The 24,128-nt window shown below is 36.1% G+C and overlaps 1 protein-coding gene across 1 annotated transcript in view; it reads right to left on the minus strand.

The window, feature by feature from the left end:
* The window catches only part of galnt18b (UDP-N-acetyl-alpha-D-galactosamine:polypeptide N-acetylgalactosaminyltransferase 18b), a 99,271-nt gene that overhangs the window by 3,972 nt on the left and 71,171 nt on the right, over positions 1 to 24,128 (minus strand). Inside the window, exons 7-10 of the mRNA XM_014026943.1 lie at positions 13,914 to 14,099; positions 9,751 to 9,888; positions 6,803 to 6,898; positions 1,968 to 2,132 (exon numbers count right to left, since the gene is read on the minus strand). Of these exons, the coding sequence (XP_013882397.1) occupies positions 1,968 to 2,132; positions 6,803 to 6,898; positions 9,751 to 9,888; positions 13,914 to 14,099 (585 nt within the window). The remainder of the gene's footprint in view (positions 1 to 1,967; positions 2,133 to 6,802; positions 6,899 to 9,750; positions 9,889 to 13,913; positions 14,100 to 24,128) is intronic.

The following is a 24,128-nucleotide window of genomic DNA, read 5'->3' on the forward strand; positions in this document are numbered from 1 at the left end:
AAGACAGACAGACAGACATTTGGATAGGTGGGTAGAAAGATCAATGGTAGGTAGTTGGGTGAGTAGATAAGTGGGTGAGTAGATAGGTAGGCTGGTTGTTCGGTCAATTAGTAGACGTAGAAACTTTTTAATCTCTTAAATCGGGCGGCTGTGGCTGAGTGGTTGTGGGAGTCGTCTCTAATTGTCCTCTAATGCGAGAGCTGGCAGTTTGATTTCCCTGCTATCCAGACACATGTTAAAGTGTCCCTGGGGAAGACGTGTGTCCCATCAGTGTATGAATATGATTTAAGCACTGAGTTAGCTTCGTAGAGAGATGTAGTAGAGTGCTGAGTGAATATGAGGTGAATGGATATATGAGGACACAGATTGTAGTGCAAAGCACTTTGAATATCCTGGTTGGGTAGAATGGAGCTATACTGTATACCGTATTTATTCATGTATAATACAATCTCGAGTATAATTCGATCACAATTTTTTAGCTTTAAAAGCATAAAAAATCTAACCATGTTATGAGCCACCACTCAATTCTGACAGATTTCAGGAATTTTCCGCCTTTGTGGTGCGCCCCTGGTGGCGAAACATTATTTAGGGAGACACACTTAACGTGGGCGTGTTCTGCAGAGGTGCAGAGGACGTGAAGCGGAAGTTTCCAGTTCTGTGTGTCTCTGAAAAAACAATCCCCTCCCAGACCAAAGWAGAAGATGGTTGGTAAATTATTAAGATGGATTTATCAGCACAAACAACTGAAGTCRAAGGTTTTTTTTGCATTGCCATGGTCAAAAAGAAAAAGAAAACAATTTKTTTTCTCTTCTGACTTCGGTGAGTAAACAGCTATGGTTTATATGCTTRGCTATGCTTGACTTACAAAGGGAGGGCGGGGGAATATTTCAGCAACATACAAGGAAATATTGAAATTTTGGTTGTACTTTAAAACACCAGTTAAAATTTACTCCCGTGTATACCACCCCCACCCACACACACACTTACACACTTTTTGGGGTTAAATTTCTCGTATTATACTCAAATAAATATGGTAAGTACAGTCCATTTATCATTTAAATTTAAACTTTTGCTTCAAGCTTCAAGTGGTTTATCAGTGTGATGGCAGTYGTTCAGGCTCCTGGATGATGTGGTCCAGGGTATCATTAGCATAGCGCTTGTGTCCACCGGCCTGGCTGTGTCATCAAAAATTTAAAGCAGGACAGATCATGCTGGCCTGATGCCTAGGCTGCGATCACGATCGTGACGCGATCACTGAAACAACACGGAGCAGATGTGATTGCAGTGAAACCCATTTTGATGCAGTCTGATGAAGTRGTGTCAGGGTGGGCAGGCAGAGCTTGGTGAGATCCCCGGAGAGTTTCTCCAGGCTGCAGAAGGTAGCAGGYAAAAAAAYGCWGTTTAGCGGAAACTAAAGTARAGCACTTTAWGATTGCCTTCACACTGACAGAGGTRTTCCAAGTTTGCTGTGATCCAACTACATTGTAATTTTTTCTGTAGGTGATAGAGAGTGTAGTGAATTCATTATCCAGTGTGAAAAGGTCTTAAAGTTTACATCCAACTACATAGTTCTTAATCTCCACTTCATCATCAAGATGTTGATTGATCAGGGGTTAAATTTGGTCATTGTCCTGGACTTGGCCATGTTATTTTAGTATTACTTCCTAAAGTTTTCCACCACTTCCCTTTTCTCTGTCTAGAGTTCATCTCGATGCCCCCCAACCACCACCACCACCACCACCACCACCACCACTACCACCACCACATCCATAATGTGGAAAAACAGCCGTTTGAAATGACAGATTGGAAGAGGACACAATGCTTTCACGGAGCTACACCTTTTAAAACTAGGTTCACAATTGGTTTGACTTTCACTCCAACAAATGACCTGAACTGAGGCCTAAAAACAAGACTGGATGCCAACCTTGTGTTTTCTTGTTATATTATTAGGTAACTGCATGTATCACCTGAGTAAAGAGCCAGTGGAGCTTCATGCGTTTGGCTGTAGCGTAGCTACACTCGATGAGGCGTGGCCTGCCYTTCACGTCCACCAGGCACTTGTTGTCGTCATCGTCGACGGTGGGACTGAGGAGTCCAACATGGAACTGCTGCGTACTGGTGTAGTACACATTCTGAAAGAAAAACAGGATCCTAAAATAAACAACTGTGTAACGCTGCGCTGTTTGCTCAGGCGGCTGTTGTTGACATTTAGCTGATCACTCACCCAGAGCTGTACATGTCCTCACAGGTGCTTAACTATGCAGTAAATGAGGATGGCTTTTGGGCTTTCTTTGAGAATTAATAAAAAGACATCTACATGGCTGATTTACATAGGCTAAAAATGCATATTTATACCACTTTTCTAAGTGAATACATAACAAGGGAAGACCAGGCAATGCAAATAAACTCATTATTAATGCAGGAATGGGGAGAAAACCTACATAATTGTGCTCACTTTTTGGTAGAATAGTTCTCAGCTGTTTTTCTTTTCAGGGGCAGTTGTTTGTMTAGAGAGAGCTAAAAAGCTGTAAAATATTCTCTCAATTAAAGAGGAAACATGTAATGTATTTACTGGCACACAGCTGAGCTTAGTTTGGTGTATCGCAACTGAACAATTGATAATAAACTGTGAAAAACAATGATGAACTGAATAATGGTTTGAATTTTCTCATTTGTACATCGTAATGTAGTTAGTGTACTGAAATAGTCTAAATTACGACTCACATCATCGTGGTTCTACCTTTTCCATACAAAATTGTACCTAATTTTCACACCTGCATTCATGTAAAATTCTCTTCTTCACTGGGATCCTTTTTTAGCGGATTTGCAATAAGTGATTCAACATAAAAGCAAAAAAGTAATTAAAAAGTAGAAAAACGAAAAGTAATAAAAACCCATTTATTCAATTATTTTCTTCTTTTCTCTCCCACTCATCGTTTCATGACCTGAAATATTTTTTAAAGCCTACTCTGAGGGCACAACGCCTACAGCCGGACTACAGTATTTAATTATGATGGGCTAAAAAACAGTTAAAATTAGCTCCACACCTCCACCTCAGCCAGCTCAAACAGAAAAACATCTAATGATAATATCACAGTGTTCTTTGTTCTGCATATTGTGTGTTTCATGGATGGATTTTAACTAATAATTCAGTTGTTTATATCAAGGTTTAGTTCAGATCTTTCAATATGAGGCTCTATAGAAGGGATGTTGCAGGAAGCTCTTTGACTGACCTCAGTTTCAAGAAAAAATAAGTTTATTTCTGACTGACAAGTTAACAGGGGGATCAAGAATAAAATAGATTGCTGCTGTCATAGAAAAATCCCAGTCACAAWTAATTAAAAGTGCTCTATGCAGAAAAAAATCTTTATAAACATRTATTTTATTGCCAGTTTAATATTTCAAAATCATTACACTTGAAATATTCKTGATAAAGGTGCTCCAGTTTGCACCCAAAATACAACAACTACTGCTGCTGAGGCTATTTGTGCTTACAAAAAAKCCCCACAACATTTGACGCAATTAATTGCACAATGTGACATTTTCATCAATGTAAAGGTTTATATGTTATTGTAGCATGAAGGATCCCTCTTTCCACATGACCTCTTGACCATACAGGTCATGTGTTCTCTTTGACGCAGTTCTGCATCAGACAGTCAGGCCTGTCCTTGGCAGACCAAATCAAGATGACGTTAACAGCCTGTTTTACTCTTTTGTAATTAATTATATTGAAAACACAAGAAAGTATTACATTTGTAACATGATTTTTGCTTTTTAAAAAGGTATTACTCAAGTGCCGTATTGATCTCACATGTTGAACCTGAATGTTGATATGAATTGTTCATGTTAATCATACAATGTGAAGATGCTGACCATCTGTTTTTCTCTTTTTTTAAGTAACTTTTGCTAGTTGAGGTTTAAATACAGAAAACATCTAAACAATTTAGTTGCAGGATTCTAACAACATTTAAAATTTGGTCAGAATAAATCAGTTGCTGTAAAAAAGTATCCTATTATGCATTGTTAATCTTTAAAGATTTTATTTGATTAAAACTATTTTAAAAATCCAGAAGATGATAAGTGATTTGTTTGCTTGTGTAATTTTACTAGATATTCTTTTACTCTCATCTTAATCGTAGCGCTCTGCCCAAAACTACCTCCCACTTCCTTCACACCAGCTATATATATTTTAACAATCTGTTTTTTTTCTTCCCCTTTTGTTTTCTTTTGTTTTTACACTGCTCACTTTTGGAGCTGCTCAAGGTGCCAGACGGTTTGTGATGATGGTTTTTATTGTTGCCGTGTGTAAATCTGTCTGTTTTATGGCCATCTGAGCTGAGGTGTTAGACTGTGTGTTTGCTGACAACATGTTTGAAATGTAAGCTTGGTTTTACTCTACTTTCCATATGCGCCTTTGCTTTGTTTACCACAACACCCTGAGCGCAAAATCTATAGCTTTCCTTGAGTTTGATCAAAGAGAAACAGCTGACACATTTTGACTGAGACAGCAAACATTTGCTTATATTCATTTATTTCCTTCATGTCAATTAATTCTTTTCCAAGATGCAACACCAACTCACAAGAATGGACCAAGGAGAAACTTTCCCATGTACAGTAGGAGATTTATAGCCTTATTAATATATCCTGAACTACCTAATTCATTTGTTTTATAACACATTTCTGYGCATTTAAAAATGTATTTACTTATCAAAATTGGCCGTAAACACTTCATGAATTGGGGAAGATGCAGTTTTTTTTTGGAAAAACAATTAAAAAATGTCTCAAAAATGATTCCTTCACATCCCCTTTTACTTTTTGCAGACTGCTTATGATCGATCCAGGTGTAATGAATGTGAAACACATCAAGCAGAGTCATTTAAATTAAGAGAAACAATGTGAGATCTCTGTCACAAGAGCAATCTCTGAAAGCAATCTGCACCGACACGATGGGATGGAGCGATCAATATGAGCTGGAAGAGGCAGGAGAGAAGAAATGATTATCACGCTGTGCTAACATTTGAAGACACTTAAACTCTTGGTTACTTCGGTTGAGAAATACTCTGGCTGAGCAGTTCGGGGAGTTTAAGACACTGAGTAATGAGAGCTAATAAAAACTGCAGTTACTGACGTAAACAAGTTGTTGTGATCTCCAACAGGAATCCCAGCATTCTCTGCTTCCTTTCAAGAATCCTTTGACAATTAAAAACTCAGAATTCTTTGGAGGAATGCACATCGTTGGCTGCATTTCAAGCCAGTTTTAGACTAAAATCATAATATACTGATATAAGACATCGTTGCTGCCTTTTTGATCAAAACTTGAAGAACATTGTCCCGCTCATATGTGTTGTGAATGACTCAAATTTAACTCAATATCTGTAAAATTGACATAGTTAACTAAAGATTACTGTCTGAAAGTTTTAGTAAAATTCATCCAGTGGTTCAGGAAATATGTTGCTGAGGATGCTCCGCTACAACTACGCTAACATTTTACAGAATATTTGTAAATTTGTCCAAATCGTGGCTACTTTTGTGTTTTCTAAGGCCAGCAGTTACATCTGTTGTGGCCATTTTGAATTGTGTCAATTACTTGGAGTAATCTTTCAAATTATTATTTCTTAAAAGCTTCATTAATTTAATACAGAGCGATGTTTTGCTAACTTGCTAAGTTGACTCCAAAAATCACTTAAAGCAAGGCTGTTCAGCTAAATTGCTTTGGGGGCCACTTTTTTTTGCTGCATTTAATCATTAATACAACACACAGAACTCAGTGTAATAAAATGTTATTTTTTCAAATAAATGACAAGATTTTTCATCTTTCTGCATCCTTTTCTCTCAGTGTTTGGTATAACCTTTTTAATGGATTTTTGATTTGTTTCTTTTATAAATAAAATTAATTTTGAAAAGCTGTGAAATTAAAAATATACTATTTTGACATCTCTGACATCTCTAATCAATTTTTTTTTACTTTTTATTTTTAACTTCATTTGCTTTTAGTTTAATTTTTTTCCAGCTTCTAGAAAAGATTCTGACATTTCTGTAGATACCATACATGTTTACATTTAACCAAAAATAATTTATAGTAATAAAGTGGAAAACCGCCTGTGATGGACTTGCGACCTGTCCAGGGTGTACCCCGCCCCTCGCACTGTGACTGCTGGATATGGGCACCAGTGACCCACGCAACCCTGAAAGGAAGAAGCGTGTACAGAAAATGGATGGATGGATGGAAGTGGAAAACCAAGAGTTTAGGCTTAAGAGATTAATGAATCAATTGACGGCCGGATTTTTGGTAATGCACCGGCCAGATGTAGCCCATGGGCCGCCAGTTGAATAGCCCTGATTTAAAGTGTACATTGAGGATCAGCCTCAGCTACTGCCAAATCAAATGTGAGCTCTGTATCTGTAGAAGTGACTGGGTTACAGACATTTTTGAGTTTTTAGGGTCAATAGGCTGTGGTAGCCTTTTGAACTGGGTTGACACCAAAAGTTAATGAGCTTTAAATGTACTTCCAATTATTACTTTCTGCAAGCATTCACAATACTAATAATTTAAAGAAACCGTGAGACAGAGACAACCTAAAGAATTTCTTATGCTGTTTTTGTCTGAGGCATTTCTCAGAACCAGTTTGCAGCTTTAATGAAGTGAAGAAAAATAGATTTGATTATGTACGTATACTTAACAGCAAAGACAAGGTTTTTTTTTCGTCAATAAATTATGCTGTAATTTAAATGCAGAAAGGGAATAAAACGAGGAGAATGCAGCAGCGGCACAGAGACAGATATATTACAGTAAGTGTCTAACCTGTGGGGTCATCCCGTGACAGAGGTACAGGATGGGGACGTTGTCGTTGTCCGGCCCCTGATCCAGACACAGGTCACTCTTCAGGGAGTTTTTCAGCTGATACAAACAAACAAACAAACAAACAAACAAACAAACAAACAAACAAACATGCTTACGTTAGTGGTGGAATCAAAAGTATGACAAGATTCCATCTAATATTTATTATAATCATTTATCAGTGACATCAGTTTACTTGCAAAGTACTGTACATAAAATATCATCTCTAATATTTATTATAATCATTTATCAGTGACATCAGTTTACTTGCAAAGTACTGTACATAAAATATCATCTTAGAATATAAATAACAGGTTAATTCTGTGTATATAGAGCTCATTCTGCAGATAATCTATCAATCTATCAGAGTGAGAATCCTTCATCTGTCAGCTCTCCTAATCCCTGCAGTGAATTATTTCAGTGCCACTGAGGAGAAATCCTAATCCAAACACTGAGAACTGCTCACAGCATCACTTCATTTTGATATGAAAATGTGTTCCAATAGTTTTGAGTTTGGACATCCTCAAAAAAAAAATAAAAAATAAAAAAAAAGCTGTTTACGCTCCACAGTAACCACATCATACCAGGGTCAACCTCTGTCCTCATTCTCAAAACATAAAGATTAAAGCAAATTTTAGAAAATACCAGATGCTAGGGGGAGTTTGATGTGAAACATCACCTGAATTTGCTTAAAGTCAATTTTGCTTTATAAAAATGCAAATCAAAGTTTTACGCTTCACGAACATGACTCAGTCTTTCAGGCCCAGAGGATTATTCATGCTCGTCATGACAAAGGTCTGCCTGATTGCAAGGTACAAAGTGCACCGCAGGGAGCTCCAGGGATGCTAGTTTGTGTGAGGGGAGAATTATACAAACATGGAGGATCAGAAAAATACACAGCTGGGAATAATTCCAGCTCCCCACTGGCTCCGGAGATGTCTACTTCTATCTGATGATCAGTAAACCCACAGGTAGAACATTGTTCTGCCAACAGCAAATCTAAACATTTCAAGTGCTGAGAGAGGGAAAAAAGCAGCATTGAATGACACCTGTGAACACAGAACAACACTATTGAGAGCCCCTTTTTATTTCTGTTTGAAATAAACGAATATACTATGTGGGTGGAATATTGACGCAAAAAGAAATAGATTTAAAGCAGTCCTTCACATCAGGATTTCTTTGAWAGCAATGCAACAACAAAGAATTTATGCATCAAATAAGTTATAATTATTTTCAAGTGTTGGATGGTCACAGGTCAAACTGAAAACCAGTCAGTTCCAAGTCTTTTTTTTATGAAAAGTTAAACTTAAAGTTATAAGGCAGGGGTCTGCAACCTTTACTGATAAACACACTGATAAAATGTGTCCGTGACGTGCTACAGCTGTGATTATCAACTGGTGGCCCGTGGGCCAGTTTAAGTTTGTTGAAGGGAGACTTTTCTGGCCAGTGGGGTGACATTATAGGACTAAAAATATATAGTGATTTTTAATGTTTTTTTTTAAATATATTTTCTACTTCAGAACAAAAGTAAAACACATTAATGTAAATAAGAAAAATGTTGTATATAAACAGAATTACAAACTAATACTACAACTGAACTATGCAAGCATATTTTTTGCATTCTTATTATCATCTAATCTACTCTTATAGCTAACATTGATGATTTGAGAGAAWGATCAAAGAAAAACTTTGGCTGGAAGTTGGATTTTTGAAGCGCTACAGGCTGCTAGRGTGATCAAATCAACATGTTGAATTGGTCACGTATTTGTAAACATTTGACAGAAATTTGACAGAAAAACTGCTAAAGCTAATCAAAAAAAATTGAACCTCATATTAGCTTTGGTCAAAGCTTCAAAGAGCCACATGTGGCCCCAGAGCCACAGGTTGTAGACCCGTTGTAAGGAAACAAAAACGACCCCCTAAAACCAACTTTTTACAGGAGAGTAACAATATTTGATGTTTCATCTGACTGCAATTGTTTCCTTATATTTTTAGCATCTGCTACAGCTGTTTTATTTATTTAAATCTTATTTATATATCTTTTTATTTAGGCTATAGGCAACAGGATGCAAGACCTCGGGGGAAGAAATTACCTTAAATAAAATGAAACCAGGTCAAATCTCTGGGCCACTTTAGCCAGACAAATCATTTTTTATTTAATTATACACAATTATATGTATATCTAAAAGTAAAGTTTTATGGAAAATAAAGAAACATTATGGTTTACAATGAAACCTGGTCTTTTTTTGTATGTAAACAAGGCTGACAGACTGCTGTATATAATGAATCCTTGAGGCGTCTTTACTGACCAAACCATAAAATGCATGTCACATATAGAATGAGGTCAGCTAACTCTGAGAAATAAACATAATGATGCCCATATAGGGATGTTCTGTGTTTAATGTTTGCCTGCATGTAAAATGAAAAAAATAAAAARAAAAATAAAATAAATAAATCGCAAACACGGAGAAAGCAGTGCTGTCACTGTGAGGCCTGTGTGCCACTCTCTATTAGAGCACATCATGGTGATGCAAGGTGGGAGGACTGTGGAAATAAGGCTGTTTGAGAACAACTAGAAGTGCTGCCAGCCTGCCCTGCTGGCTGTCAGTTTTTTCTGGCAGATCTTGCTGCAAAGCTCTCCAGAGGAATGTAATATACATATCATTATGTAAGCTTCAACTAATTTATCTCTGTATRTAGGCCAAGAACAAAAATTTAATGAAAAAATAAAAAAAGTCTCTCAATAACTTCTCTTTAAGTAATGAAAAAGGACATAAACTGTTTGTGCTTTTGACAGCATCCTTCTGCATCTCATTATGTGGAATTTCCCTGATTTGCTATAGKTGGGTTCTAGTTTTTGTTTTACAGATACTGAAGTGAATTTGGGATGAAGACGAAGGGAAACYTCTTACCACGCCGTATGCAATGGTGTCGCTGTACATCCTCATCTCGGGGTAGATGTTCACCAGGTACCAGCGGAACGTTTTGCACTGCAGCCTCTTCCTCAGAGCCTTCCTCTCAGAGATGTCGCCAATATCAATCCCTGAGTCCTGCGACGGACACAAAGTTGGACAAAATTCACACACATGCATAGATGCACACAAAAACACAATCTGGGAAGACGTAAAATTATTCAGCAGTAAAGGAGCAAACGGCTGCTGGTTTTAAACGTACAAAAGCTGAGTCAGCATTTTCTTGCTTTTTATTTATTTATTTACAGTCCAGCTACCTCTGCATACTTTGTACTATTCAAGTCATTTACATATCAAAATATTCAGCTTATTTAATAGATAAATGAGCTCATAGTACGACTTCGGATTTTTCTAATTTTTAAAATATTAAACTTTTTATTCTTGTAAAACATTTTTTTTTATGAAATCTGCTTCAGGACACTTGTCTTCTTTTTCTACTTTTAGCTTTTAGTTAGCTTTTGGCAACTTTAGTTTTTACTAGTCTTTTGCTACTAATAGTTTTCAGCTATATTTCTTCTACTTTTAGCTAGCCTTTAGCTARTTTGAGATTTTACTAAGSCTACTTTTGGCTTTAAGCTAGTGTTGTTTTTTAACTTTAACCTTTTAGCTACTGTTCTGGTTCCTTTAGCTTTTGGCTAGTGTTCAACRTGTTATTTAAAAYACTCAGTTTCAGCTTCTTRAGAWAATTTCAGAAAAGTCTTCCTCRGTAAASATGTGATGTTTGCAAACGATCCGAATCTTTTTAACAGCTCTTTACAACAAGCTATTAAAGAGTTTGTAGTTTTATTTTTTTTTAATCTGTGTTATTTTCTTTATCTTTCATCCTAAGCCACAGAGACGATTGCTCCTCCTTTTTCATGAATAACAGGCAGAGGGTGTGGTACAGTATCTCAGGAGGAAGAGGGGGGGGGATCCTGCTTAACAAAACCCATGTGAAAAGATGTATTTCCCTATGTGATGACGTAACTTGTACAAAAAGGAACGGCTCTTTGGATCGGCTCCGTGAAACAAATGGCTCAAGAGCCGGTTCCCTTCAAAGACACATTTATCCCATCTCTATTCCACGTAAAAGGTGTGAATCTGAGCCCCAATGATACCCAACACAAAGAGGGAAAGAGAGACAAAAACAAGGGGACTTTGAACCCCACTACATACACATAACATGACACGGGTCAGGTGATGGGGCACYTGACCCTCTATGAACAATAGAACTAATCAAGCCTATTGTTAGGCGATGGCCCTCTTWTGCATGTGACTAACCTGTTTGTCCATGTGGAGGCAGTGCTTATAAGGCTGAGTTCACCTGAAACTCATCAGACWGAAGAAGTCTCTTGGAGGAGAGATGAAACYTTTCACTAAAGAAGAACCCATCCAGAGGACCTACTTATTTTTTCTTTTTGATTTTTTCTACCTGGATTACTGAGATGCATCAGGACATCTATTCCACATATTGTATTTTCTCATAAAAAAACAGTTTCTCTAGTTTTTGTTTTATTTGTGACTTGAAGACTATCTACTATCCGGTAGCAAAGTTCAAAAACAGTCCACTGAGCCAGTCTAGTGCAAGTAAAATCACTGGAACATTCATCTCTCAGCAAATTAGATACACCCAACAGCAGTTTGAATAGAAAAGCATTTTTTAAAATCAGACTGGATCTACATTTTTACTGGATTTACTTATGACATAATGACTGTTGGCTTGTCAGATGAAGACACAAGAAACAGCCCTAAAATGTAAGACAACTGTATTGAATCGTTTGCCCCGAAAAAGTGAAATTGGGCTRTTATTTGATAACACATATAACTAACACTACTATTTATTTAGTTCAGTTGAGTTTGATTTGAATTGTARTACTTTTTATGTTTACGAGTTACTTTGGATGTTCTTATCAGTGCATGTTAGCATCTGTTGCACAAAGTCTAACCTGGTTAATCTAATCTAAGAAGTTAAAACTTCTCAGCTGCTTTGAAACATCCAAATATGACCTCAGAAGGTGGAAACTTCAGACGAACACCATGGATCGTTACGTTCTCATTTAAAGCTACTGATTCTGCRGTGTCGTTAATTCACGGTGCTGAAAGCTGGGGCTGAAATTTCACGCTCGGCGAGTACAGCCTGTGTTAAATGCCTCATTATTGACTGAACGAATCGCCTGCAGATGTTCATTTCATGTATTTATAATATGGATTTACATATTCAAACAAATTATGCAGGACAAGAGAAAAAATAGCTTTGGTAAGCAAACATTTAAGTTCGCCTTCGAGGGATGCTAAATTTGTCATGGGATGATAGAGTAGCGGCATTATTTTTATTTTTTAACTTCATTAAATCRATATCAAGAAGAAGAAAAAAAGACYTGCCCTAAAATAATTCAGCTGCATAAACCCACYGGAGAGCGACTTTGCAAACTTGCTAAAGAGGATGTTGACACAGCAGATGTATTGTTGTTTTCAAATAAACCCAAAKGCAGAGATTCTTCAAAAATTAATTATGTTCATCTCACATCTTTGTATTACGCTTTTGTTTCACGACGTTATTAATTATTTTGCACCCGAGTCACAGACGTAATCTAATTTCCTCTCTCAATTCATCTCTCGAAATGGTATTGCCAGCCTTTAGGATGAATATTTTACCAAATAATGTTTCCATTTAGACCGTTTTATTGAACCGTATTAGACATTTATTTATTCGCTAGCACGTTTCTAATTCAGGCCAATCTGCAAACGACAAGAAAATCATTTCATGTGGGTCCTTAAGGAGTGTCAGGAGCCTTGTTTGAACAAAAATCTGCAATTTGAAGAGAGCAGATGACATGGAACCTTGTGACACTTAAATTAAATGGCTGCGGACTGCAGGTTGCTGCTGCAAATTTAGGACGTGCTTTCTGATATTTTTAGGATTTTGCAAGAAGTAGAAACAAAAGTCAGTTTTTTTAAATCAGCTTTAAAAGGTTATTCACAGTTAGACAAAAATAACTAGTTTATGAAATTATCTTCTGTGATGTRAGAGTAGATTCTCAGTCACCCAGGACTCAGCAAACATAAATAAATAAATAAATAAATAAAACAAAAAACCTGGACTTAAATGTTGAAGTTAAAGATGTTTCACTTCCCTAATACAGCTTCAAAATATAAGTCTAGTTGTTTTGCTTGACAACAACTTACTGTACGAATTCCCTCATATTTTCACTTGGTAAACAGAGAAAAAGGAGTTTTTTTGGGTTTGTCTGCAGGATTTGGTTCTACTTTTTAAAGCCTTTAGTCAGTTTAAATCTGACATCTGAAAAATGACACACAAGCACAAGATTGCATTACAAACTTTAGAGTCAATTTAGTTCAATATATGTCATCCGTGAAACTGTGGAACTCAAAGAATTGGATATCAGACAGCTTCAGAGGAAGTAAGTGATAAATCACACAGATGACACATTTTTTGAAAGTTTTCAAAACTAGTTTAATAAAACAGATTGATTTTGATGATTTTTTCCTTTTATTGCTGCAGTTTTATATGCCTTGCCAAATAGATATGTGATCTAGATGGGATTTCCCTGCATGGTTAAACAAAGATAAATGAATAATATCAGTGGTGTTGTTATTTTATTCAGCACTTTTCAACTGATCATTGTTTAGAATGATAACGAAACCATAACTTTTAATTTCTTCTATTTCAAATTTGTGTATAAAATTTTTTAAATATAAAAAAAAAATAGCAAGGTTTGATGCTATAGAAATTTTTACTGGCAAAAAGGCAAGAAGGCCAAAGAAGTTATCTTTGTGTGATACTATCATTACACTGTTTTGAATATAATCCATGGAAGCTTTTGCCCATGTTTGACTTATTTAAACAAGCAAGTATTTAGTTCTTTTAATATGACAAAGTCGCTCTTTGTTGTCTGAGGTGCTCAAAATCTGAACTAAAACTTTTTTAACAAGATTATTTTTCCTCTGAAGCCTCAAAATTCAACGAAGTGATTCTAAAAGAAGAAATGGAAAATTTAGTGAAATACGCCAAGTATTAYTTTGACCAAATACCTGTAAAATATGCCGTATATATATGCAGCGTAAACGCTGTTTTGTTCATCTGAAAAGGCATTATTTCTTACCTCCACGGGAATATTCCACGCCATGTAGACGTGGCTTTTAAACTCGTCCATCCAGACCTCTGCSACCCTGAGGGCGTTTCGCCGCACGTGAGAGGTCAGGTCCTCGGTGTACGGTTTGTGAGCGCGCTCAATGTGGGCGATGCGGGCGCAAGGCAGGACCTCAACGCTGCCTCCACACTGCCACACCTGGATTTAAATAAAAGACAAACAAAAAGGAAACAGCGTAACTTGTAACTGAAATGCCTCCTGTGTACTCATAAAATATTTTCAATTGATGTAAAAAAAATTAAATATTTTTCTCAATTCTTTGTCCAGCCATTGAGTTTTTTCTTGGACATTTTAGCAGATCTCTGATAGTGCTATCAAACAAAAAACTAACTTTTGCTTAGGTGAAAAAAAAAAACACTTAAACACTTTTAAAAAATCAGTGTAGAAGGTCACGATGGTGTCATGCCTGAACTTTGTAAAGCACATAGCGACTGAAAAGCTGCTGGCCCTCATCACCTCTGCCACCCAGTTTGTCCCTGACTGTGAAGAAGGAGACCCGACGRTGGAAAATGTCAATAGTCCCACCTCAGAGGAGGAAAGGCCAGACTGCTGGACAGAAAAAAAAGCCAATACCACGAGCTGCTCACATAATAAAGACCACTGGGAGGCTCAGGATATTGGTGCAGAAATCTCTGCAAACTTTACCCAGTTAATAAGCTTACAATGTATAATCCTGCCATGTAAAAGGAAAGAAAAATGTTMACATCAACTACGGTAAGTGCAATGAATCAATAGGACTGTTGGTTGGTATTGGGCAGGGGTGGACACGACTTTTAAATATCACCATCACGTTCTTTGGTATATAATTTAGTCTCAGTTTGCTTATTTTTTGTTCTGAACTCTATTTTCATACTCATCATTTTAAAAATCCAATCACACAAGTTTGTGTAGCAACTTTTCAATTCTGCAGAACAATGACACATTTCCAGCATCTTTTGTTTAATTCTTGACTCAAAACATTAGAGTTAAAGATTAGAGGAGAATGAATTGGAAAAGAAATGAAGCTTTCACAATGCTGTTGATTAGTTTGACTAAAATATGAACGGTCACTCAAGGCAGTTCGCAGTGATGATGATGATGATGATGTGCTGATCCATTTGCTCAAATCTATTTGGGTTAATCAAAGATTTCCCAGCCAGGGCTGGTGAAGGGTGCTCAGAAATCACTTTGGCGCTGAGCTTTTTAGAACATCAGCCTGTTTTATTTGAATAAGGTTCGTATGACAACGCGGGGCTTCTGTGAGAGGACCAAAGCGCTGAGCTAAAATCCTTCCTGTCGACTCTGTCAAAACACAAAGAAACACGAGCAGCATTCAGTGCAAATAAGCCTCGTCGAGGAGGAAAAACAAACATGTCATGTGACACAAACTGTTGATGTGATTGCAGCATTAATGACAGGACATTAAACTGTCAGTCAAACAAACCTAATTGTGGCTCATCAGCAACAATAAATAACGTGGCTTTAAAAGAGAAAAGGAGTTGGGAGCATTCTGAAAGGATTTTGGAACTGAAATTTAATACAGAAGTTGAATAATGTGCATAAAAACAGAGAAGATATTTACTCGTGCATTTAATGGTGAGATTTTTCTARCAAACTGATCAAATTAACATTTTGTTAATACCTAATAGCTAACCATAGTGAAAGACTGGGTATTAACCCAATCTTTCACTATGGTTTAATTTTAAGAAGCTAAATTTTTTTTTTGAAAATAAGGGGCAGATACGATACAGTTTTTTCTTCCTTCTGCACCCTTTTCATTCACGGCATGATTTATTATTTTATTTTTATTTGAATGTACTGTATATAGATTGTTTTGGTATTGGGWATGAAATAAATTGAATAAACAATAAATCAAACTGAAAACAAAGCTATGTCTGAGTTCCAGGAGATGAAGTTTTGTCCTAGAAGAAAAGAGCAGAATAAAGATTCAGACTCTTGATTCTCATTTATGTTTAGTTTTGAAAAGGTCAGACACAGATCTTTAACACAAAATAATATAAACAGCAAGTTTAATAAGAAGAAAGGCACAAACCTTGAGTTTTTCATGTATTTATTTTGTACAAATCATATTTTTACTTTCTGTATTTGGGAATGGGCAGGAGGTCATAGAAAAAAAAGAAGGTTATTTTCTGTTTATAGCCAACTGGCTTCTGTTAAATAAACATCTCCATCAGTGTTTTAGCCGGTACATTCTTCCACAGTGTGGGGTTTTTCTATCCTCTATCATCTGTTCTTGTTAATCAGCCCAAAACACACTGGAGAACAGAACAAAACAAAACAAAACGAGTTGAAGGGGGAATAATTACACAATCATAGAAACAACAATAATGTAAAAACTGAGCAGAGTAGCTCAGATAATATCTATATAATTTTAATTGTGTCACCTTAGCCAGGCTGGTCAGGGGTGAGAGGAAGGGGTGTTACTGGTGCCACGATGGGTCGACTGACAACAAAGACGAGGGCAACGAGCATCAAACAGATGAGCCAGAAACGTCTCCAGTGTGAAAACCTGCAGCCCTAACACCTGGCACAGCATCAGTGGTGTGGGAATTATACCATTAATGAGATGGATTGTTGAGTTTGTTTAGATTTCGGTGAATTAGACACTTCTAATGAAATGGTTTCTTCCTTTAGTGTTTTATTGATTTAGAAAAATCACAAGAAAAAGTTTGGAGTAAGGGTTGGTAATGAAAGTTAATGACAAARTGTTTCATAAAAATCCTTAAATGATTCGTTCCGTTTCCCTCCGTCGCTGCCTTCTACAACTCTGACCCTGACATAAAACCTGTATTTARGCTGATAATCTGTAGGTCACTAATAGTCCATGCAATCACTTCATTATCTGGCCAGCAGTGTTTTGTATTAGTGATAATATGCTGGTTGAAGAAGCAGCATCAAATGATTTTCTTTAGTTTCTTTGTGGAAGCAGAACTTTTACAGGGTTCCTACAGTTTAAGGCCAGTTAAATTTAAGACTTTTTAATGCCAAGTGAAATGAAATTTAAGACCAATTTTACAATAAACACAAATGACAAAATAAAATAAAGAATAAATAAAATAAAATAATTAAAACTGTCAGAAATTCATGAATTAAAGTATTTTTGGTTGAAGTATTCAAATATTGCTAAAAGACCATTTGTTTTTATCCATATGCATTTTTGTCAAATATAGCAGACACATTCTTTGCAGTCAGTTTTAAACCTAATTTAATTCCTGGAAATCATCAAACGACCCAAAATTTGGAGTTTTAGGACCCACAGTGGGTTCTCAACCCCAACTTGCTGTAGATGAAAACTTAAAGTGCCTGTGACATCAAATGCTTGTAAGAAATATGAGTAAATTTTTGGAAAGGCAACATTATAAACATTTTATAAAATAAATTCCATGTTGCTCAGATGAACAGTTGTTGAGATATTTGCATGTGAAGTAACAGGAAGTGGCGTCAAAGGGGAATGTCTGCATGTAAAATATTTCAAAAATAAATGTTACCAATTATTTTAATATTTGAGACAAATCCTCCTACTTACAATGTGTTAATATTTTTAAGACCACTGAAAGATGGATTTAAGACATTTTAAAGCTAATTAAGGCCTTGATTTTGGATTGATGAATTCAAGGCCTTTCAAGAACCCTGTTTTAAAATTGGCCATCATGTGTTCTTTATTACCCTCTGGTAAGATAGGTATCGTATTTTAAGTGTAGCAGCAATGAAGATTTGAGAAATAAAATGTAAATATATGAAAGCTGACAGGTATAATACATGTTATATAAATCTGAGATGGATATTAGGAGATCTGACTTGATGCTTTAAAACAAACTATTCCACCTTTTCCAACTATTCCAAGTTTTGAAGCTTTGCATCAAAGAGGAGATTATGTTTACAATTTTGTCTAAATGATACATTTGCTCCCATTCCATGAGTCCTGGCAAAAAAAAAAAAAAAATAAAAAATAAAACAAATCAGCAAATCAAGTTAAATTCTTTAGACAATTATACATTATTGCCACGTTTACAGCTCGGAAATTTGTCCCAGCCCTCCCTAAAAGCGAGCCATTTGCAGTTTTAAGGCAATGGTCCAAAAAATAATTCTCCCTCTATTGTTTTGTGTCACATTTCTTTTTTTCCTGACAATGAAACAAATGCCTCAGAGCTTTTGCCTTCAGTATCCCACTAATTGCCTGCTGCGGTCTTTTTCCACATCCATTACAAAGAATTGGCCATTACTGTCAAGACAGGAGGCTGAATCTTTCATAACTTTCATTGGCTGCATTGTTTTTTTATTCCAAACACGCTGACTTTATACCATTGGATGGTCCTAATAGTGCATTCCTCTTGAATGATCAAACCCACCATCTAATTTGCATTTTGACTCACGCAATCTGCTTTCCAGCGTGCTGGTGAGCAAAAACAATGCTGCTGCAAACAATTACACAACGCTTTTCTCCGCCACAATCTTCAGTGAGACGCTTTCCTCCGTTTCCCTGCTGTCAAATTGCCTACAAGATGTGTAAACATAATTGCTCACACTTGCTCCCTGTCATTCAGAGATGGCAACATATTTCACTCACACTGCGGTACAATGAAATCACCACTTCACTGCTTACTGTCCACGTTGAGTCTGCTTGTTTTATTAGGAGACAGATCCTTTTCTCTATTAAGTCTCCCTGACTTCACAGCAATAAGACGACTTCAGCAGTCGGAGCAGCCCAATCACTTCTTTGTAAACACAAAACTCATCTCAAGAAAACAAAAACACTCCTCCTTTCCCATCTTCAAAGCCTGCCTGTCTGACGGATCTTTTAGCAAATACACTTCAATCTTCCTGACCACGAAGCTGCTCTGTCTTTTCTTTACTTTTCGCTGAAGTTTCACAGGCAGAGAAGCTGCCTCGCATCGCGCCTGAATGATCAGAACACCATCTGCATGAGCACAAGCTAAGTTCACAGCTGCCCTCATCATAATTTGCTTTGGAAAACAGCATAGGCGCGAGTCCTTTAATGTAAATGGAAAGTGCTTCAGTCTCTTCTGAGAGTGTAATGGTGTCAGTTAAAAGAACAACGTGAAGTGTCTTAACTCGGATTGAATTAAAATACTGAACTTTGTGAACATTAGAATTAAACATGTTATGAACATTTGGAAAACGAATCGACCTACAGGACTCCTGAACTACTCTCATTATTGTACGCCATCATGACGAGTGGGAAATAATTGCTTATGTGTGTGCATGTATTTCTTCATCTTACTGTTAGTAAAATATTTCATGAACCACAMGACAGTTTTTGTGTCATGACCTTGTGGTTTTTGTGGTTTGTTTTGTACCAGTAGTTTTTTTCTCTGTTATTTGACTGTTCTGCTTTTTGCTCCTCATTACTCACCTGCCCTTCATTTGCTCATCAGCCCAGATACAATCACTCAGTAATCACTCCTCACAGCATAGTTATACTTTACTTTTTATAAATCATTTGGTATAATTTCAAATCGAGCAGAAAGTGATCTGAGCCATCTGAGCCACAAGCTGGAGAAGTTGGGTGCATTTTCTTGTTAATTATTAAGGACCTAAGAGAACTGAATGCCACCAGATGCAGAAAAGTGATCTGATTAAATTAGGACTCCTGAATTTTTTATTTGCATGTACTCTCACTTTCAGTTCTGAACTCTGCTGGAAAAAACTGTGAACAATGTGAAGCCTAATTTTAGATGAACGATAAAATTCTTTTTTGTTAAATGAGAAAGAAATGTGTAACATCGAGGAGGTGAAACAAGGTGGAACACTGGCAAATATAAATGTGAGGCTTAACAGAAGACAGGAARAGCAAAAGGAATACAACTATACATCCAGTCTGAAAACACAAATACAACCTCAGGACCTTTTCCACCAGCGATTCCAGTGATTTAAAACATTCTTTTAAGACTTTTCTTTAGTAACTTCTATTTCAGAAACTAAAGCAATCAGCTTTAATCTTCCTGTTACTCTTGTCCTCTCAAAAGCCTTGAATGTTCCGTAAAAAACACTGATATTTTTAAAAGCATTTATTTCTCATTTCTTCACTTTAAAAARTCCTTCCATTTGGAATAGGAAACACTTAGCCTATTTTTTGCTGCCTGGTGCACAATTTGAGACGGTGCAGACAACTGGCACTGGGAGGATCTGATTGCACTGCCTAGTGAATTTTTAATTCCCCATCATCTCTACAGAACCATTAACTGATAATCCTGTTCGCTAGAGTCAAGTCAGGAAACCGTCTCATATCTTAAAGCCGGGAACAAACACTGAAATATACTCAAATGGTGCATTTTCAGAACAAAATACACAAGTAATTTAATTTATGCCTTTTAAAGTTGAATACAAAAGACAGTATGCTGATTTAGGCCAAGTTTAGAAATCATAAGCTTTCTGCTTATGAAAGCAGCAGCTTTATTGTTCTGTTTTAAACATCAAATACTTCATATGGCCTTTCCTCCTCTGAGGTGGCTTTAGTCAAAAGGTGGCCCAAAAAATACCAATAAATTTTGATAAAATCCCAAAATAATAATATTCACACTATAAGGATTGATGTTTAATTTTGTTGTTCTCCAGTGTAACAATAAATTCTATCTATCTATCTATCTATCTATCTATCTATCTATCTATCTATCTATCTATCTATCTATCTATCTATCTATCTATCTATCTATCTATCTATCTATCTATCTATCTATCTATCTATCTATCTATCTTCTTGCTGAATAAAAAAAACCTTTATCATCAAATTAGATTTTTCTCAATGTGGTTTTAAATTGACCAGGTGTTAAAGTTTAAAAAAGTCACAATTTTTTTCCTTATAAATTTCTTCTACCAACATTTTTTGACTGACAACAGTTCAAACACTAAGTGTGGTGTGGCTTTACGTTCAAAGAAAACGTCAGACCACCACATACAAAACCACAGAAACAGAAGTTTCCTCTAAACCTGAGAAAATTGTCTCCACAGAACCGACGTATGAAAGGGGCTCATTATGGCTTTTACTTAAGCGTGATGATTTCTTGCAAATTGTGGTAAAGCTTTATGAAGAAGCCAAAGAACCTTTTTTTAATCCTTTCCACACAAATTGCGGTCTCATGGGTTCTAGTCAGAATGGACAATATGTTTCAGAAAACCGAGGCAATATAAACTGGCAGGTCCTCTATGAGCAACCAGCAGAATGACGGTGACGTCAAACTGGATACCAGTTCACAATAAGACATGAATACCAACCTCCAGCCAGCCCACTTATGAACACATCATCTCAGCACGATTCATTTGTGCCCAAAATAAAGACTTGCAGTGATGGTTTGGCACCTTCTGGAAATCTAACACATAAGATGTGTTATTCTCAAGTTTTTAGAACTCGATCTGCAAAAAACAGAGATTTTTTTAAAGATATTTTAAGATTCAGAAAATTGCTTGATGGATTGTGAGCTAATAGGCCTCAGGGGGAATTTTAAAGCACCGACAGTCAGCAAGTAATAAATAGGCAACTTCTTTCCAAAATATCTCGTCTAATAATTAATGACAGTGATGAGAAAATTATCTGAGAATCTCCAAACTCATTAGGAGAAGCGAGAGGAGAGGATTAGCATCCTTCTTAGTCATTAGGGTCATTAGTTAGGCAACAAAGATGAATCACAACTCTAGTGACAACAATGCTTTAAAATCAACACACTGTCAGAAAACTGAGAGGTGTTCTTGGTCACAACGGTTTTCTGTCCTTAAAGCACTGAAAAGTAATTTATAGTGTTTGATTCAATAGCTATTAAAAGATACAAATAAAATGGCAGRGGTTGAATGCCTTTAATAAAGAAACACAAGAAAATACTGGTAAACTAATAAAAGTTTCAGCTCAAGTTTTTAGTTTCTCTACAGAAGTTTATTTTTATTTTTTTTTTATTTTACAGTCCCAGCAGATTGGGTCCAGTTTTATTCTACAGCAGGACAACAACGGCAAACGTACAGCTGAAGACACAAGATGATCTCCAGAGTCCTGCAAGGGATGACGTCTGCTGTTTTAAGATCTCATATAGACAAAGACACTATATCGACACGAGAAGTGTGGCTGGATGCTGCCAAGCATGTAAAGGAAAATGTACCTCGAAGATGTGTGAAAAGGTGTGAAAAGGTAAGGAGAAAGAAAAAAAAGCTTTTAAAGTTAGACTGACATGAAAATTGAAAAACAGCTGGTGGCATTTTGAGTGAGAGTTTTACATGCCCATCTACCACTGTATCGTTAATTAAGAATTAATGAATTTAAATGCAAATTATAGCAAAAAATCTGAAGTAATCCATCCAGACAAGTGGAAACGCAAACATTGAATTATTACACAAATTTTCCATGTATGCATTAAAGTGCCTGTGACATGAATTTCCTTCAAATACAAAAAGTCAAAGTAAACATCTTTTTATTTAAGAAACTTGGCTTAATATACGTTTTTACAGATTTTGGAAATGGACTGCACTGAACTTATATAACACTTTTTCACATCGGACACCAAAGCACTTTACACTTACAGTCATTCACCCATTCATACACACATTCAGACAATGATGGTGGTAAGCTACATAGTAGCCACAGCCCTGGGGGCAGACTGAAAGAGGCGAGGCACTATCGGACCCTCTGACCACCACCAGCCTGTCACAACTGGCATATTTTCTTTTGAACTGCCTCAGCCAAAATAAAACAGGAAGTGATGTCAAAAGGGAATTCTCTATGAAAAGGAACTGCATCGTTTTTGTTTACTGAAACAGGATTATTTGAACTTAAACTCGTCTTCATGTCAAAATAATCTTTAAAAAAATCCATCAGATTCTTCTCTACAGTCTGTGATGTCAGCCATTGTAGCAATTTTCTGTTTACATGTAGATATTCCCCTTTGTCATCACGTCTTCCTGTTACTTCACATGCAAACATCTCAACAACTGRTCATCTCAGCAGTGTGACACCCCACCCACCAGCCAAATATGTCACCAATGTTATATTTCTAAAACTATACTTATACTTAAAACAGAACTTTGATGTCACAGACACTTGATTTTCTCTTCATTTCCTCTGTAGAACACATAACTGGAAAACTGACTGGTGCTATCTGCTGTACAGATGTGAGGCCATTTTTAGACAAAAAGTTGCCTCAACCAAATAAGCTTGCTTTTTAAAATAATTTTCAGCTTTTGTGATTTTTGTCATTTGTTAAAAGAGTAAAGCCACACACATACAGCATACACCCTAATAAAAAATATAATTTGGTTATAAATAAATTAAGACAGTAACTACAGGATAAAAAGGGACCTGCACCTAAATATTTTAGGTGTAACCTCCTGTTTAAACAACCACAGAAAGGAGAAACATTTCTTTGAAAATGCTGCCCTGACTGCTGTAGAGTAATTTCATCTCCAGAGACAAAACTATAAAGAATTAAATTCACCAGTCTTCATAGATTAGTATCATTTTGGTACATCTGTGTTGGGAAAATCCCACAAGCAACAACTAAAAAAAAGTGCTTCCCCAAAGAAAGACAGTGAAATGCTTGGTTTTGTCACTATGGGTGTGCCAAGTGTAAAATAAAATGTTAAAAATGTCACCAACACATTTACATTATTTAACCCACTTTCTGAGCACAAAATCCTAGTTAAAAAAATTACCTAACATTTTGTTGTTATTTAGCTCGATGTTCCTGCATTTTACTAAGTTTTACTAAATGTTAAATTTAAACGTTAAATAATTCATGTAAATATTAAATCTTAAATCTAAAAAATTGTGGCTAAATGTTGACATTTACATTCAAGTATTTCAGAATGGATTGCAGCCTTTGATATTAGTGCTCAGCTCTTAGTATGATGTCAATATCCTGCAAAATAAAAAAAACAAACCGCTATCTTTTTTTCCCACTTCAGTAGAAAACAAAACTGAATGTTAGTTTCTTAATTTCTGCATCATCAGTGGCTTTTTTTAATAATACTATAGTAAGAAAGAAAAAGTAGAAGAGAAATACAGTACAAGAACAGTAAAGAGAGAAAACGATAGAAATTATATATGTAAAATGATTTGATGTTGATTTATTTATTTAACAGGAAAAGATTATTAAAAATCAAGCCTGACTTATCATAATTCCTGTTTTACAGCAGGTTCCTGTTCTGCAGCACATAAAACACTCAGAA

This window comes from Austrofundulus limnaeus, unplaced genomic scaffold (assembly GCF_001266775.1).
Source record: "Austrofundulus limnaeus strain Quisiro unplaced genomic scaffold, Austrofundulus_limnaeus-1.0 Scaffold5, whole genome shotgun sequence".
NCBI lineage: Eukaryota > Metazoa > Chordata > Actinopteri > Cyprinodontiformes > Rivulidae > Austrofundulus > Austrofundulus limnaeus.